Source organism: Arachis hypogaea, chromosome 8, assembly GCF_003086295.3.
Source record: "Arachis hypogaea cultivar Tifrunner chromosome 8, arahy.Tifrunner.gnm2.J5K5, whole genome shotgun sequence".
NCBI lineage: Eukaryota > Viridiplantae > Streptophyta > Magnoliopsida > Fabales > Fabaceae > Arachis > Arachis hypogaea.
In genome coordinates this window covers 44,026,981-44,043,107 of record NC_092043.1, presented here as the reverse complement: position 1 = coordinate 44,043,107, position 16,127 = coordinate 44,026,981, and the positions used below count along the sequence as shown (strand labels likewise).

Genomic DNA, 16,127 nt, shown 5'->3' with positions numbered 1-16,127 from the left:
TGATTTTGAGTGGATCTTTTGAAGTGTATATATACTAAGTTACTCACATTTCCAATAACATTTAATTTATAATAATTACATATTCTCAAAAAACTTAAAATGAATGGAATGTCACATACGAGTATATACCGGGAAAAGTGGTACCACTAACTATAATGGACTCTGAATCAGGGTTCAGCTATTGTGCCACAATAATTACATAATCAAAGAGTAGATAGATAATTAAAGGTGGAAATGAACTAAAAAATAAACAAAGATCGAGAAGGAGAAATTAAAAACATGATTCTCTTATACATATCGATTAGTTGGAATCTCACAAGAGTCATATAATTATTTGTTGATACAAATAACAAAACCAACAACGTAACATCCTTTTTACATACAATAATCCTTGGTAAAAGGAAAATTAAAATTGCTACAAGTAAGGTAACAAAGTTGTTGGTAATTTTTTCCTGGGCTGATGAGAAATAAAAAAAGGGGTTAACATTTCCTACTCAACATATTTTTTTAACTTTAATTTTAAGCCTTTATTTATTTGTCTCTTGGTTAGTCATGCCTATTACAACCGAAGAGTAGTGCTTCTCCTTGTTGAATTCTTTGTGATCAAAATTTTCTTGGGTGCAATGATCTACTGTGGCATCATTTTTTGAGTCTTCATTTCCAAAATTTTGAGCACCACCTTTTGTAACAGGCAAATGTATACCATTATCATCATGATGTCCCATTTTGGTTTCTATTTGTTCTTTGTGCTTTCCCCATAGAACAGAGTATAAGCCTATTACAATCAAGATGGAACCAACCACACTGCATCCATAAAATAATTAAATAAATAAATGATGACAAATTCAAAAGGCTGCAATGAGAGAAATTGTTGTTGTTTTGATTTTGATATATAAAGCAAAAGGTTGATTCCTAAATACTAAAATTATCTTTTCAATGAAGTAGTATGATTTATATACTACAATACATTTTTCAAAAAGTAATGACAATGAACCATGTTAGAGACTAGGGAGTTCTTCATTTTTTTTCTCTTTATTTAAAAAAAAATTAATTATATTGGGAATATCGTTGATATACTATATTTGTTTGGATCTCATTAAGTTGATAAAAAAAAATTTCAATTAAAAAAGGTTTTATTTTTTATTTTTTTAGCGTGTTTGATAAATTTCTAATAGTAAAAAGTAAAACATCTTTTTTGAAAATGTGCAATTTACATCTTTTTTAAAAAAAAAATTCTTTAAAAAAATATTTTCACGTAATAAATAAACAAAAAGTACTTTTATATAGTTATACCCAAACATAATTGATAAATAAAAATATATTTTTACATAAGTTATTCAAACATAAAATTACTTTTATTTTTTTATAAAATTAAAAATTTTTTTTTTTAAAACTCACCCAAACAAATTTTATATGCATGCATTGTATATAAGTTATAATTAGAAAATAATAAATTTCCATATATTAAAAGCGTTTGAAAAAAGTTTAACTATTGGTAATATTTTTAAAAGACTCACAACTTATATTAAATTTTTAATTATGTATATTTAGGTGCCCATTTCATTATGCAATGAGCTAGTAATCTAGAAAGCATAGTGCATATGTACTTTGCATATATGCTTATATGAACTAGCTAGTGCATGCATATATAATAAGCTAGAAGATTATATTCAAGAATAGAATTTCTTTTTATTATTTTATTATATGTTTCAATCAGCAATAGAATTCAATTATTTAATTAATTACCCTCCAAGATAAATTTGCTCAGCAAGGATGAAGGAGCCCATGATGGCAACAATGATCATCATAAGAGGGCTAAAGGCAGTTGCAAAGACAGGTCCCTTCTTCTTAATTACCAACCCTTGTACATAGTATGATATACTTGATGTCACAATCCCCTAATAAATATATTAAAAGAATAAAATATATATATTAGGCCTTTCAGGAAACCCATTAATCTTTTATAATATAGTTGATGATGATGAGAATGAATATACCTAAAATAATAAAATAAAAATCCATATATAATTAATCAATTCATTATATATTAGTATAATATTTTGTAAGCCAATTAACAAACTCAACCATCAATTCACAAATATTAATTTAGATAAAGTATATTTTTGGTTTTTAATATTTATAATATATTTCAAATTATTCTTAATATTTAACTCTCTTTAATTTTGTTTCAAACATTTTTAATTTGCGTCAAAATTATTTTTGATAATTTAATTTTATCTAAAATTTTAAAGACAAAATTAAAAATATCTAAAGATAATTTTAACACAAATTAAAAATATTAAAAATAAAATTAAATAAATCAAAAAAGTTAAGGATAAAATTAAAAAAAATTAAATGTTTTTTTCTAAATGGCTAAATTTTAAGTTTATGAAATTTAAATTGAAAATAAGATTTGCTCTGATTATTCTTACAGCATATGCTGCAGCAAGTAAGTTCATGTCCCAGCCAATTCTCCAAACAGAAGGATTGTGTTCCATAACAAAAGTAACCGCAGTAGCTTGAAGAGTTCCTATGAAGCAGATAAGTGATGTCAGGCTTAGTTGATGATTCTTGTACGTTTGTATAGCTTTGGCCTGTCCAATAACATCCAACATAAATGTTAATAGTTATGCATGTGCACACAAAAAAAAACCTTTAAAAAGTATTATTGGTACACTTTCCATTTTAAAGTTATGTTTAGGTGACTCTCATGACTCATTTATAATTTACTTTTTTTTTAATTTTGAAATTGTGTCTTTTATTTAAAAGTTGCGTTGATATTCATCTTCTATCTCAATAGATATGGATTTTTTTTCACTTTCATCAATAAGTAAAAAAAAAAATACAGAAATTATTGTTTGTGTCCGTGTCAATTTCTAAAACCAAATTAAGTTTTTATATCTATTGTCTCTTTATTTCTATTGACAATATTTAAATTATATCAACTCAAAAAGTTTATGATATTTAATATTTTATATATTTATTTGACTCAATAGAGTTCATTAAAGAATAAACTAACTTAACATAGTATTTTTTATATGATAAATGTCAGAGAATCATTAATTTTTTTTTATTTTTGGACTTTATTATTAAACTCAATCTTTTTAGTTTAATAATCCAACAATATACCATAAATGTTTGATATATAACCAAAATAAATTAATCAGAAGTTACTTTATTTATTTAACATTTATTAATTGTTTCAACAATTAATAAATGTTAAATAAGATAAATTTTATTTATTTTTGTTGTCTTCCTAGTATTACCAACAACTTATTTTATCTTATATTTTTAAGTTTTAAATATTGACAATTATATAATTAATGACTAAAAACAATAAATTCTAATAGTCTTCTAGCATTTCTCTAAAAATGAGTAAAATATATTTTTTTCAGTGACGTCTTACTTGTAGAACAAAGAGGGAAGCCCAGGCAAGGGTAGCAATGATGAGGAAAGTGCATCCTAAGAACCAATCTCTTTCGGAGGAACCTTTGGAGGTTGTTGATGATGAAGAATTGGTGTTGCTGTGATGAGTTTCTCTATGTTTGGCCCATACCAATTCCATGATAGGTCCTTTGTATAATGTCATCAACATCGCCCCACCAACTGTCACTAATGTTCCCACTACCTTAGCTTGACATCTCACTTTCTTCATGTCTATCTTTTCCATCCTTTAATTCATTTTCATATATATAATCAATAATATATAACACAATCCAAAGCAATACTCAGTATTAACCACAATTTAGTTTTGATGTATTGATACCGTAAATAGTTCAAAGATATAATTATTTATATTTTTTTTATTAATTTAAATTTTTAAGAGGAATAAATCATAACAATAAAACTATATCAATTTTTTTAGATGATTATTTCCACAATTAAATAATTATTTTTAATGACATAGCATTATATAATTAAATATACGTGCAAAATTGTTAATAATTAGGAAACAAATAAATAAAAGGTTTTGGTTAATTTAATTATTACCGGCATATAACTGCCATAACGAAAGTCATGGCCGGAAGCATGTTGCTCATTGCACATGAAAAGGTTGGGGATGTAAGCTTCAACCCAGCATAGTAAAAATTTTGATCAATCACTGGCCTGTTATGTTGTTAAACAAATACAATTATAAATTCATGATTTAATAGAAAATAATATTTGTCATGATATATATATGATAGACATTAAAATTAATGGACTAACCCAAGCAGAGCTAGAATGAAAAGTTGCATGAAAACTGAGAATGTTATCTTTGGTTGACCTTTCCTGAAAAATTGAAACAATAATAACGACTAACAACAATTAGTAATAAGAAATAACACAGGCACATATATATTATTTTTATTATAATAGAAAAAATAATCATTTTGATTATTGAAAGATGGCGATTTTGACAAAATAAAACTAATAAAAATAAATAATAAAATAATTTTAAAAATATGTTCTATTTGACCAACTGAACCGAACATTTAGTTAATTAATTTATCTATATATTTATATAATAAATTTAGCTCATTTTGTCAAATAAAATACATTTTTAAGGGATCATAATTTTTTTAATTGTTGTTATATCATTTAAAATCTATTATGTCAAAATCATAATGTTTCGGGTTACATAATAGTTCTTTATAATAATAATAATAATAATAATAAAGAATATAGGAATTAAGATATTATTACCTTTCAAAAATAAAGGCAAATGGGGCAATGCTAGCAGCTGCAAAGGCATGGCGATAAACAACAAGAACATAGTGGCTCATGCCTTGATTAAGAGAAAGCTTAGTAATAACATTCATGCCAGCATATCCAAATTGTAATGACATCATTGCAAAATACGGTTTTGAGCTCTCTATCAATTTTCCACAACTTCCAACCTTTTCACTCCCCATTTTTCTTCTTAATTACAAGAATAATAAGAAGAGAAATAAAAGGAGGAGTGTTAGGAAGAACACACTATTACTATTGAACAAGAATATAACAAGTTTTGTGTTTCTTCCTAAGACTTAACATGCCATGCCTCCTACTATTTATATATGCCTTTGGATTGAATAGTCCACGTCATATGCATGTTCACGTCTCTCAACCTTTGGTGGGGTGATTAGGGACATCTTTTTAATGGGGGGCACCTCAACATGTTAATGTTTACTTAGAAAAATACGAAACGAGGTTATTAAAGGTTATATTGGAATGGAAGGTGATATCTAATAATTAAGCATTATTAAATAATAATCTTTTTGCTAGAGAATAAAACAGCCAAATCAATAATAATAATGATCATCATGCTTTAGCTAAATGATGCCTTGTCAGCATTAAATAATATGTGTTGCTACCTATATTTATAATTATACTTAAGAGATCAAATATTCTTCACTACCATATAAATAATGCATAATCATGCATCTTTATTGAAATATCATATGAACTCAAATTACATATATTCTTGTCTTGTTATTAGTGTGATACATCACTTGGACATGAGAGACATTATAACTTTATAGTAAAAATTGATATATTAAATTAATTAATTTGCTATATATATATAATAAATTTTTTATAATATTCTTAGTTTAACTATGATTAAATCAACGTTAATTACAATTTAATCATTTATGAGTAATTTTGTGATTAATTTATATACAATGCTATATATTACCAAGATTTATTTATTATTTTCCTTAATGTATGCATCGTTTTTTTGTTATTTTGAGAAATATTTTAAATGGAGGAAGTCTTAATTTCATCCGATTCCTAGAGTTATTGACGTGAAATTTTCACTTTCCTGGTCATGACTCCATAATAATATCAACTGATATTATATATATATATATGATGAACTAAACAATCAACTACATTTAATATTTTCTCAGTATAATTTTTAATATTCACAAGAATTCTTTTCTGTCTTATCATGCATCTAAAGAGATCCCACTTCTTTGACTGAGGATTGATCTCATAATGCAAGTTGATTTCAAAACATAAAAAATATTTTGTTAATAATTGCAAGAGATATATTTTTTAATAATTATAAGAGATATAATCGTTTAATTGTTCCTTTAGCTACTTATTAATTTAAGTTTTCAGAACAAATAATTTCATAATAGATTATTAAAATTTTTTATGACTAAAAAATTTAGAGTTTATTTTTTTATTTAAAAAAAAAGAAATTAAGTATAAGACAGATAAAAAAAAAATTTATACAAAATTTAGACAAATCCTTAAAAAAGAGGTTCTTGTGTTAAAAAATATATTAAGATGTATAATTTATTTTTTTAATATATTTTATCTTTTAACTTAAATATTTGAAATAAATAATTTCATAAAAAAATAATGGATATAACTTTTAAAGTAAACATGATTATATTGGTCCGAAGATCCTCCAATAAATTGTCCCTCTTTGGGATAACAACAATGGCGAGGTAATCACATAGAACAAGTTGTTGATATGGATTCCAAATTTCCGTTATTATATTGATCTCAAATCGCCATCAAACGGCCAAATGAAGTTTTAGTATTTAATTATTGAGAAAGGATTGGAAGTGCTAAATAATTTTCTCAATTATTTTTTCATTTTAAAATATTTTTTTAATTTTATATTTTTAAAATATTTTATATTTTTGTTTCTTTTAAGTATTAAGAGCATTATATTTTAGGCATACCATTATTAAGACTCCCAATCATTTAATTATATGTTGAATTGGTACGCTTGGTTTCTGTATAAAGAAATATAAAATACAGTAATATTAAAGAGATAAAAAAAGGTTTAAACTTGTCTTATTTTATATTTATTAATTATTACGATAATTAATGAATACAAAATAAGGTAATTTCTGGCTGTTTTTAGCTAATTTTTTTATTACTAAATATTTCTATATGTATCAAAAATATAGACATCGCACTTGTGACAACAAAAAAAGAAAGATAATAATTATTTTAATAAAAATTGCATGAAAATTAATTAAATTGTCAAAATATATATTTAGAGGTATTCTCATTGACATTTGGTAATTATTAAACTAATTGCTCAATGGTAAAGTAATTATTAAAAAGCATTATTTACAATATATTTTAATTTGATATTTAGTAATTACGTTGGTAAAAAATATAATATATGTTAAGAAAAGTATTGACAAATAGTTTTTGATAATTAATGACCTACAGTGTAATACCGCTTAATAACTTTTTGGCAATTATTTACAGGATTATTCTTTGGCAATACTAACTACATATACTCTTTTTTCCTTAAGAATTAATAAACATACAAAATATTAAACCTTTTTGTTTTTGATATTAGAGTAACAACGGTGTTTTTTTAAAATGTAGGTTGATGAGGTGTTATTCTCAAATGTAAAACTATTTAATTAGATAAACAAAAATTGGACTGTCTAATTTATGAGGATACAGAAATCGGACCGAGGAATTTGTAAAATCGGACTGAGAGATTTTTGTTAAAAAAAATTTAAAAAATTTAAAATATAGAAATTAGACCATCTGATTTGTGTATCTTTCATACTTTTAAAATTTACCAAAAGTAACAATATGTTAAAATATATCACTATTTTTTACTTTCATATAAAAAAAATCCAAAATATTTTACTTTCATTAGAGTTTCATTTTTGTTGTGATCAGATGTATGGAAAAGTAACGCACCCCCTCTTTCTTTTCTTTCTTTTTTTTCTTTTTCTTTCTTTTTTTTTTTAATTCAGCACAATTCTCTGACTCAAAATCATGTTAAAATGATTTGAACTCATGAGTTTGGACTTTGTACTTTACAACCGATGGCGTGATTTTTTGCCTAACTATAAACATGCACTTAAAATAGCTTTTTTAGATATTATAGGTAAAAAAAAATAATAAAATGTTAATACCCTAATTCACCAAGATATCCGATCCTTCATCATTGTCCTTAAAACATTAGTATGAAACAGAGAATACTCAATCTATCCTTTCACAGTGAAGTCGTCGTTTGTTTGCATGGTGACGAAATTCCTCCACTTAAAAGTTTAAGCGAAAAATATACCAATTATTATATTTTTAATATATTTTTTTATGTATGTAAATTTTGTATAAATTTTTTATTTTATATTAATTTTTTTTAAATTAATGAAGATCTAATTCAAAATATTGTAATCATAAAAATTTAGATATTATGTTATAAAATTATATATTTTAAAAAGAGTAAAATAATAAAAAGAGAATATTAAATGAATATAAATATTTATATATCTAACAAGTATAATTATAAGTTTATTAATTATTATTTTTTATAAAAAGAGTTTTTTATCTAAATATATATTTAATAAAGCGTATACAGGGCCAAACCTAGGTAGTAAAGTAGTCTGCGGAAATTTGCCCCATTAAATTTTGGAAAATAATAATAAGTATATAAGTATATATTTATGTATATAATACCCTCATAATAATAATAATAATGTATTTTTACACATTTAAAGAAATTTTATTTATGTGTATATAATAAAATTTTTTGTTATTTCATTATCAATAATCCGATGATAAAAGCTATTGTATTATATAAATTTAATTTATTGACATAAAAAAAAATCAAATATGCTCAAATAAAAAACAAAACAAATAAATAATAATAATATAGTTCAATTACTAATTATCTAAAACTAATCATAGTTTCTCAAATATAAATAAAACTGTTAGTATTTAGTAATTTTTAAAAGTTATTTAATTTAATTTAATTTTGGTCTTACATATAATAATTATTTTTATCGAAAATATTTTACCATAAATATTATAGTGCGTGACAACTTTGTAATTAAACAGAACAAAGTTGTTGAATAATTTTTTAATAGAAAGAGAGATATTATTTATACATATATATAAAGAGCATTATAATTATTTGATTTACAATTGTGTATTTGTTTCTTTCCATTCAAATTATATTCTTAATATTTTTTATTGTATTATAATTTTTTTATTATATGAAAAATTCAATAAAATGTTATTTAATCAATACAAAATACGTGTTTGATAAAATGCTAGTATTAATAATAAATATATTATGTGACATTGCTAAATCTTAAAACATACAAGAACTAAATATTTTTAAAATAATATTTTTTTATATGTTAATTAAATTATTAAAAATTTTATTAATATATTTTAAATTATAGATATCTACATATATTATGTTAATTTTTATTAATATTTTTTATTATTTTTGTTTTTATTAAAAAAATTTTGAATTTGTCACTCAAGTATCTATGTTACTATATAAATAATAATAGTCCAGTAGGTCTTATTACAGTAAAAAAAAAATGAAGTGTACAATTCTCTTATAATTACACGGCATAAGAATTAAACTTCATTACATTATTATGAGATAAAAAGGATTGGTGCTATCCATTTGATGAAATAATAGATGGAAATAGAGTGAGGAAAGAGTAGTAGATTGTGAAATAATAAGAGAGATAATAGAGCATGGAATAATGGAGTGCGCTCTACGTGTCTCTGTAGAGGCATCTGACTCATCCCAATTGTGCAAAATGAAAGTGGATTTAGTAATCACCCAAATCCCATAAAACACACCAACTTTGTTCTACATGATAAGGGAAAAAAAAAAGAGTCTAAAAGGAAAAAGAAAATGAAAAATGAAAAAGGAAAAATTAAAAGACGTTGATGGACTGTCGGGTAGAGATATTTTAAAAAGCATTGAATTAAAAGAAATAGCAAATACAATTTGAAATTTTCTATTGCTTTTGATAGTTATTTATAGCATACCAAAGTATTTTTCCAATCATCACCAGTTCAATAATATGTAATTAAAGTAGTCCATGCCTAATTTACGTGTTTCATTATTTCTCTTCTGCAGAATACAATGATGAATTAAGTCTAACAAATAAATACATCTAGTTCCACGGAAACTGTGTTTGCAGGATGAAATTAATTAGCACCCTAAAATAACATACTATTAGAGATAGATATAACCATTTATTTATATATATTTTTTATTAATTTAATTTTTTTAAAATGTAATTTCATGACACATACAATTTTATTTTTGTTATATCTACATACATTAAATATTTCCATGATATAAATAATTATTATTCATAATCTAGAAAAATTTAGTTGACAACAATTGCTTTGCATTGCATTTGATGATAGATCCTATCAAACCATTTTTTATATATTGGAGATCTAGGTACCTCTCTTTATTAAAAATTAATATAAAGCCCTAAAAAAGTATCTAAATGTGTCCACGTATGTCAATTCCCAAATTCCAAACAAGTGAAATTGGCCTCAAGATCAGTTGAGGTGGTTTGAATACTCACTTTCTGTAACAGACTTTTTACTATGAGTTTTGCTGGGATTTTTACACAAGAAAAAGATCTGAAAAAGAAAAATACTAAGAAAGTCAAAAAACGCAAAGAGGTTTATCTCAATCAACCCAGTGATATTATGGAGATAGTTTCAAGTGATCATCAGGAGGGAGTGGAAATCACTCCCAAGGTCTCCTACAGGGACTCCTTACTCAGTTTATTCGGTATCCATATAAATATCGTTAATGAGCCTATTGCGATAACTGATGAAGATGAATTCGATCCAGAAAATAGGTGGTACAAGGACGAAATTGGTTCCTTAAAAAAGGAGAAACCTTTTGATCCATGCTCGGTGATCTCAGTGACCCAAGAAGAATTCGCAGAATGGTGCAAACCATGGAAAGCTGCGCTTATTGTGAGAGTTCTGGGCAAAAGAGTCAGCCTAGGATTCATGAAGCAAAGACTGAAAAGAGACTGGGCTAGAAAAAGTAAGTTAAGTGTTATTAATATGGATCGTGACTATTTTTTTTGTTCATTATTTTGAATAGGATGACTACTCTTATACGCTTCTAGGAGAACCCTGGATGATTGCGGGACACTATTTTATTGTTCAGAGATGGAGACCTTTCTTCCTTGAATCGGAGAAAGAAGTTAGAAAGGTTGCTGCTTGGATAAGAATTCTAAATCTTCCGATCGAGCTCTATAATCCTAAATTTCTTTGGAGGGTAGGATCTACTATTGGTTCTATGTTAAAGATTGACAAAACAATGTCAATACATTCTCGTGACAAATTTGTCTGGATTTTTGTAGAAATTAATCTGTCTAAACAGCTTGTTCCCCGTATATCCGTGTTAGAAAGCATTCTGAACATCGAATACAAAAGTCTCCATATGATATGTTTTAGATGTGAAAAATATGGTCACAAGTCAGAAGTTTGTTCTGAGATGCTGGATTCTAACAAGAACCACCACGTTGAGGAGGTCACCAGGGGAAGTGGAAGCGTGAACCAGAACGTTAGCCAAGCCACATGGGGACCACACCACGAGTTAAAGAAATCAAGAAAGGTACCATAATAAGCAAAATAATTAAGACCCACCTAATTTTGGACCTTGGATGATAGTGAAAAGGCAGACTAGAAAGAAAATTGATAAGGAATGAGCCAATACTAAGGGATTCTCCAACGGGAAATATATCCAGGCTAATATGGAAAGGAAAGATCCTAATCCTGATCACGCTTTAGAGAAAGGATCCTTCTTCAACATCCTCTAGGAGGACCAAATTATGAATATCACGGAAGTTACGTCGCATGTGCTTAATGGCTCAAGTGAACCCATGCAAGATGGGCCTGAGATTACTCAGTAGTGGGATTTCCAGGAAAAGTCCATTTATAAAAAAAGAGTACTAAAAATTGGTGCTAGGAAGAATCCTTAAGGCAGTAAAAAGGCTACACAACTAAAGATGGACCCAAATGGGCAAGGCAGAATTAACAAACAAAAAAACAAATAGATTTTAGAGCTCATATCCACGATTGGGAGGCAAAACCAGATCCAGTTCCAAGTTAGACGCTCGAAGGAGAAGAACGAGGAGGATATAATGATGGAAAGTGTGGTGATGGATATGATGCGGAAGATGCAGCGAACAATATGATGCCTTCAAAGCCTTCAATCTGGGAAAGTTAGCTACTACCTTGCATGATGTTAGCGATGGTCGATTTATGCTTGGCACAAGCTCCTTCTCTAATTTTGTCTCTACTAAAATGAGCAAGAGAGCTACAGCTCCTGCGGACAAGCCACCGAACTCGAGCAGAGTCGACAGCAATAGTGGGAGATGGGTACTAGTCATGTTCGGTCTGAGCAAGTTTTGGATTCCTCGGGAGAGAAAGCCCCTACTGATTGGCTTAACACTCGGAGTTTGGTGATCTTGTCAATAATAATTGGAAGATGGTGAGTTCATGGTCAAATTGTCTTAATGAGTTTACAAACTCCCTCATAATCTAGAATTATGCGGTGTTTGATAATATTATGAAACAGAAAAATAGAATTTTGAGAAGACTCCAAGGTATTGCTCTGTCCTTGAATAATAACATTAATCCCTTGAAAAATCTGCAAATTCAGTTGTGGGGTCTCACTCAAGAAAAGCTACTCTAGTACTGAAAATCTCGATGCAAAAGAATTGAGTTCAGGAATAGAAACACTAAATATTTTTACGGGACTCCAACTAATGGCATAAGTAAAGGTAAGAAATCTCATCTGACGAATTGGAATTTTCCCTTCGGATCAAACCAAGACTAGTGGAAAACTGGTCATTTCATTTAGAAGAAGAAAGATTGGCACACAGCCAGTTATATCGTATTTCTTTCTGTGTTTGTGTCCTTTTTTGCTCATTGCTCGATTGACTCTAACCCAGAATGCTTTTACTGATTTCCATCATGCACTCCCAAAAATTTCTTGCGAAAGGGTCGAAGCATTCCATTCCAGGTGAGCAGAAAGCGAAGTGTGCACGTATCCCAGCCCGAGCAACCAGGAAAAGGTATAGAAGACTAGCGCTTACAGCTCTAGAATGAGCAAATCTCAGCAGGATCAAAACTAGAGTCACTCAGGAATCAAGTCTAAAGATGGCTAGAAGAAGAAGAAATAAAGTTCATTCCCTTCAAAATGACGTTGGTATTTGGGTTTTTGACTCTAATCTGTTACATGATATGGCTAATTCCTTCTATTATAATTTATATCATAATGACCTTTCTGATATTCCTTATGTTATTAATCAAATGTTTTCTCCCTTAAGTCTTGATGAGCTGAATGTGATTAGGTGTAATGTGAGCCCCATGAAAGTCAAAGAGTCTCTGTTTAATATGTATGGGATAAAAGCCCCGGAAAATAATGACATCCAAGCTATTTTTTATCAGAATCAATGGGATAGAGTCGGCCCGAATTTGTGCAACTTGGTAGAAAAGATTTTATGAACCCTGAAGAGATCGGTAAGGTTAATGAAACTCTAATTACTCTGATTCTCAAAGTTGAACCTATTATATCCCTGGCACATATGCGTCCCATCAATTTATGTAACATTTCTTATAAAATGGTTACTAAGGATTTGGCTAGGAGATTAAGGAGGGTTATGGAAAAACTTGTTGCACCAACTCAATGTAACTTTATTTCTAGAAGACAGACTTCTGATAATATTATTATAACTCAGGAAGTTATCCACTTGATGAGAAGTAAGAAAGGAAAAAAATTGTGGATGACTATTAAGATCGATTTGGAAAAGGCTTACGACAGACTAAAGTGGAGCTTCATCAAAGATACCATTCAGGATATTGGTCTACCTCCCTCCATTATTGGCCTGATCATGTGTGCCATTTTCACTGTGAAGATGCGTATTCTTTGGAATGGGGATATGTTAGATGACTTCTCTCTGTCTAGAGGTATCCAACAAGGTGATCCTATCTCTCCCTATATTTTTGTTTTATGCATGGAACGCCTTTCACAGCTCATTGGTGCTGCGGTGGAAAACAACTATTGAAAACCTATCAATTTTAGCAAGGATGGTCCTTAGCTCTCCCACCTCTGCTTTGGTAATGATCTGATCCTTTTCTCTGAAGCTAGTATGGAATAAGCTGAGATTATTAGCAAGGTTTTGGATGTTTTTTGCCAAAGTCCTGGAGAGAAGGTAAATAATGAGAAGACACGTATCTTTTTCTTTACAAATGTGGGAAATACTGTGAGGTATGAGATTAGTGAAGCCCTTTAGTTCACCCATACCGATGATTTTGAAAAATATCTTGGTGTCCCCCTGATTCACTCCAAAGTTTCAAAAGAGGCATATAATGGTATTATAAACAATCTCAACTCTCGGCTGAATGGGTCGAAGGCTTCCACCTTATTGCTAGCAGGGAGAACAACCTTAGTGAGATCTATCCTTTCTTTTATTCTGAGTTATACTATACAAATTGCTTTTTTTCCTGTTTCTACTTGAAATTTGATTAACAAAAAATACAGAGATTTTCTTTGAGGAGAGACAGAGTAAGTTAAAAAGATCCACCTCATCAGTTGGAGGCATATTGGGAACAACAAAGAATCAGGAGGCCTATGCATTAGACATGCTAAAAATACTAACCATGCATTTATGATGAAGATGGGATGGGAATTCATTGGAAAGAAAGATTTCCTTTGGGCTAGAGTTCTCTAGGCTAAATATAACTGTAAAAATGACATTTTGCCTATAGTTACACGAAGAAGGAAAGATTCCAACATGTGGAAAGGAATATGCTCCTTTTGGGATGATGTGGAACACAATTCTTTTTGGAACATTGATGATGGCTCCAAAATCAGATTTTGGGTTCACCAGTGTGTACCTCAGCTTGAGAATTCTGCTACCTAGGTAATTAATAAAGATGAAAATGAGTCCCTTCTAACAGACTTCTTATTGGTTTTAGGCGAGTGAGACAAGAAAAACCATTAGAAAAACTTCCTGAAACATTGGTTAAACAAATTATGGTGATTTTCCTTCCCTCTTCTTGAAAAGAAATGAACAGAATTGGATGGGCCTGCTCTTCTAATGAAGCCTTCAATCTCAAATCCGCTTATGAAGCCACAAGAATTAACCAGGAGCCACTTGAGCACATCTTCAATATTAGCTGGAGATGTCGTGGCCCAGAAAGAATTTGATCCTTTATCTGGTTAGTAGCTCAAGAAGACATTGTCACTAATGTTAAGAGACATAGGAGAAACCTTTCAAATGACGTTTGTTGCCCCTGGTGTAATGATATGGATGAAATAGTGCTGTATGTGCTTTAAGATTACCAATTTGCCAAGACGGTTTGGAAACACCTTTTGTATCCAGCCCATGTCAGGGATTTTTTTAGCCTCAGCCTCAATTGGTTATGTGAAAACCTTTTTGCAAACTTGAACTAGCCTTGTTGGTTTGGTGTGGTGATTTCGTCTCTTTGGTTTTGCAAGAATACTATTATTTTTGAATGAAAATTCACTCACCCAAGCGCTATGCTCTCAAACATCAAAATCAGAAACATTGAGATTGATAAAGTGAATAAGAGGAATTTATAGAGGACAAAGAAACACGCACCTGAGAAGCTGATTTCTTGGGTTCCTCTGTCCAAAAACTGCATCAATTTGAATGTGGATGGTAATTTTTTCATGCAAATAAATGGGGCAACTTGTGGGGGGATGTTCAAAAACAATATTGGTAGATTTATCAAGGAATATTCTTGCAATCTTAGAAGTTGAACCATTATGCATGCTGAGCTATGGAGTATTGTTAAAGGCTTCCAGATAGCTGTTGAAAATGGCTATAAAAGGCTTATCCTTGAAACATATTCTACTACGGCTATCCGCTTTATCAAGGAAGGAGTCCTTATATCACAACCTTGTAAAAGTTTATTGGATAATATCAGAATTCTTGAAAGAAGACTGGAGCAAATTGAGTTGACTCACACCTATTGAAAAGCAAAATTCATTGTTGACTCTCTGGAGAAAAAGGGTCAGAAATTTTTCTCTTGGTTTCCACATCTTTGATATGTCAATACTTGATATAAGGACTATCCTTGCTGAAGATTATAGAGGATTACTTAGAAGAAGAGGTTTTTCATAGCCTTGTTTTGTTGTCTTTGGTTCTTTTTATTTCTGATTTGTGTTTTTTTGGTTGCTTTGCTTGAACCCCCTTCCTTTACCAAAAAAAAAATCACTTTCTATTTTGAGGGAGGAAGAAATTAAAGAAGAAGAGAATTAAAGCTCAAAGATTGATTACTTGATAAATAAGGGAAGATGTTTTTTTTTTCCAAAGGTAAAATGATATTTATTTATTAAAGGAAAATAA

General features: G+C 28.7%; 1 protein-coding gene across 1 annotated transcript; it reads right to left on the bottom strand.

Annotated features, from left to right (window-relative positions):
• Positions 1-271: 271 nt before the first annotated feature.
• On the bottom strand, positions 272-5,154 carry LOC112707654 (WAT1-related protein At5g07050). Its single transcript, XM_025759507.2, has 7 exons — positions 4,687-5,154; positions 4,210-4,272; positions 3,991-4,107; positions 3,407-3,671; positions 2,433-2,594; positions 1,747-1,898; positions 272-804 (listed from the first exon to the last, which is right to left on the bottom strand). Exons 1-7 carry the CDS (start codon positions 4,893-4,895, stop codon positions 528-530), a joined length of 1,245 nt encoding a protein of 414 aa, XP_025615292.1. The 5' UTR covers positions 4,896-5,154; the 3' UTR covers positions 272-527.
• Between the last annotated feature and the right edge of the window lie 10,973 nt (positions 5,155-16,127).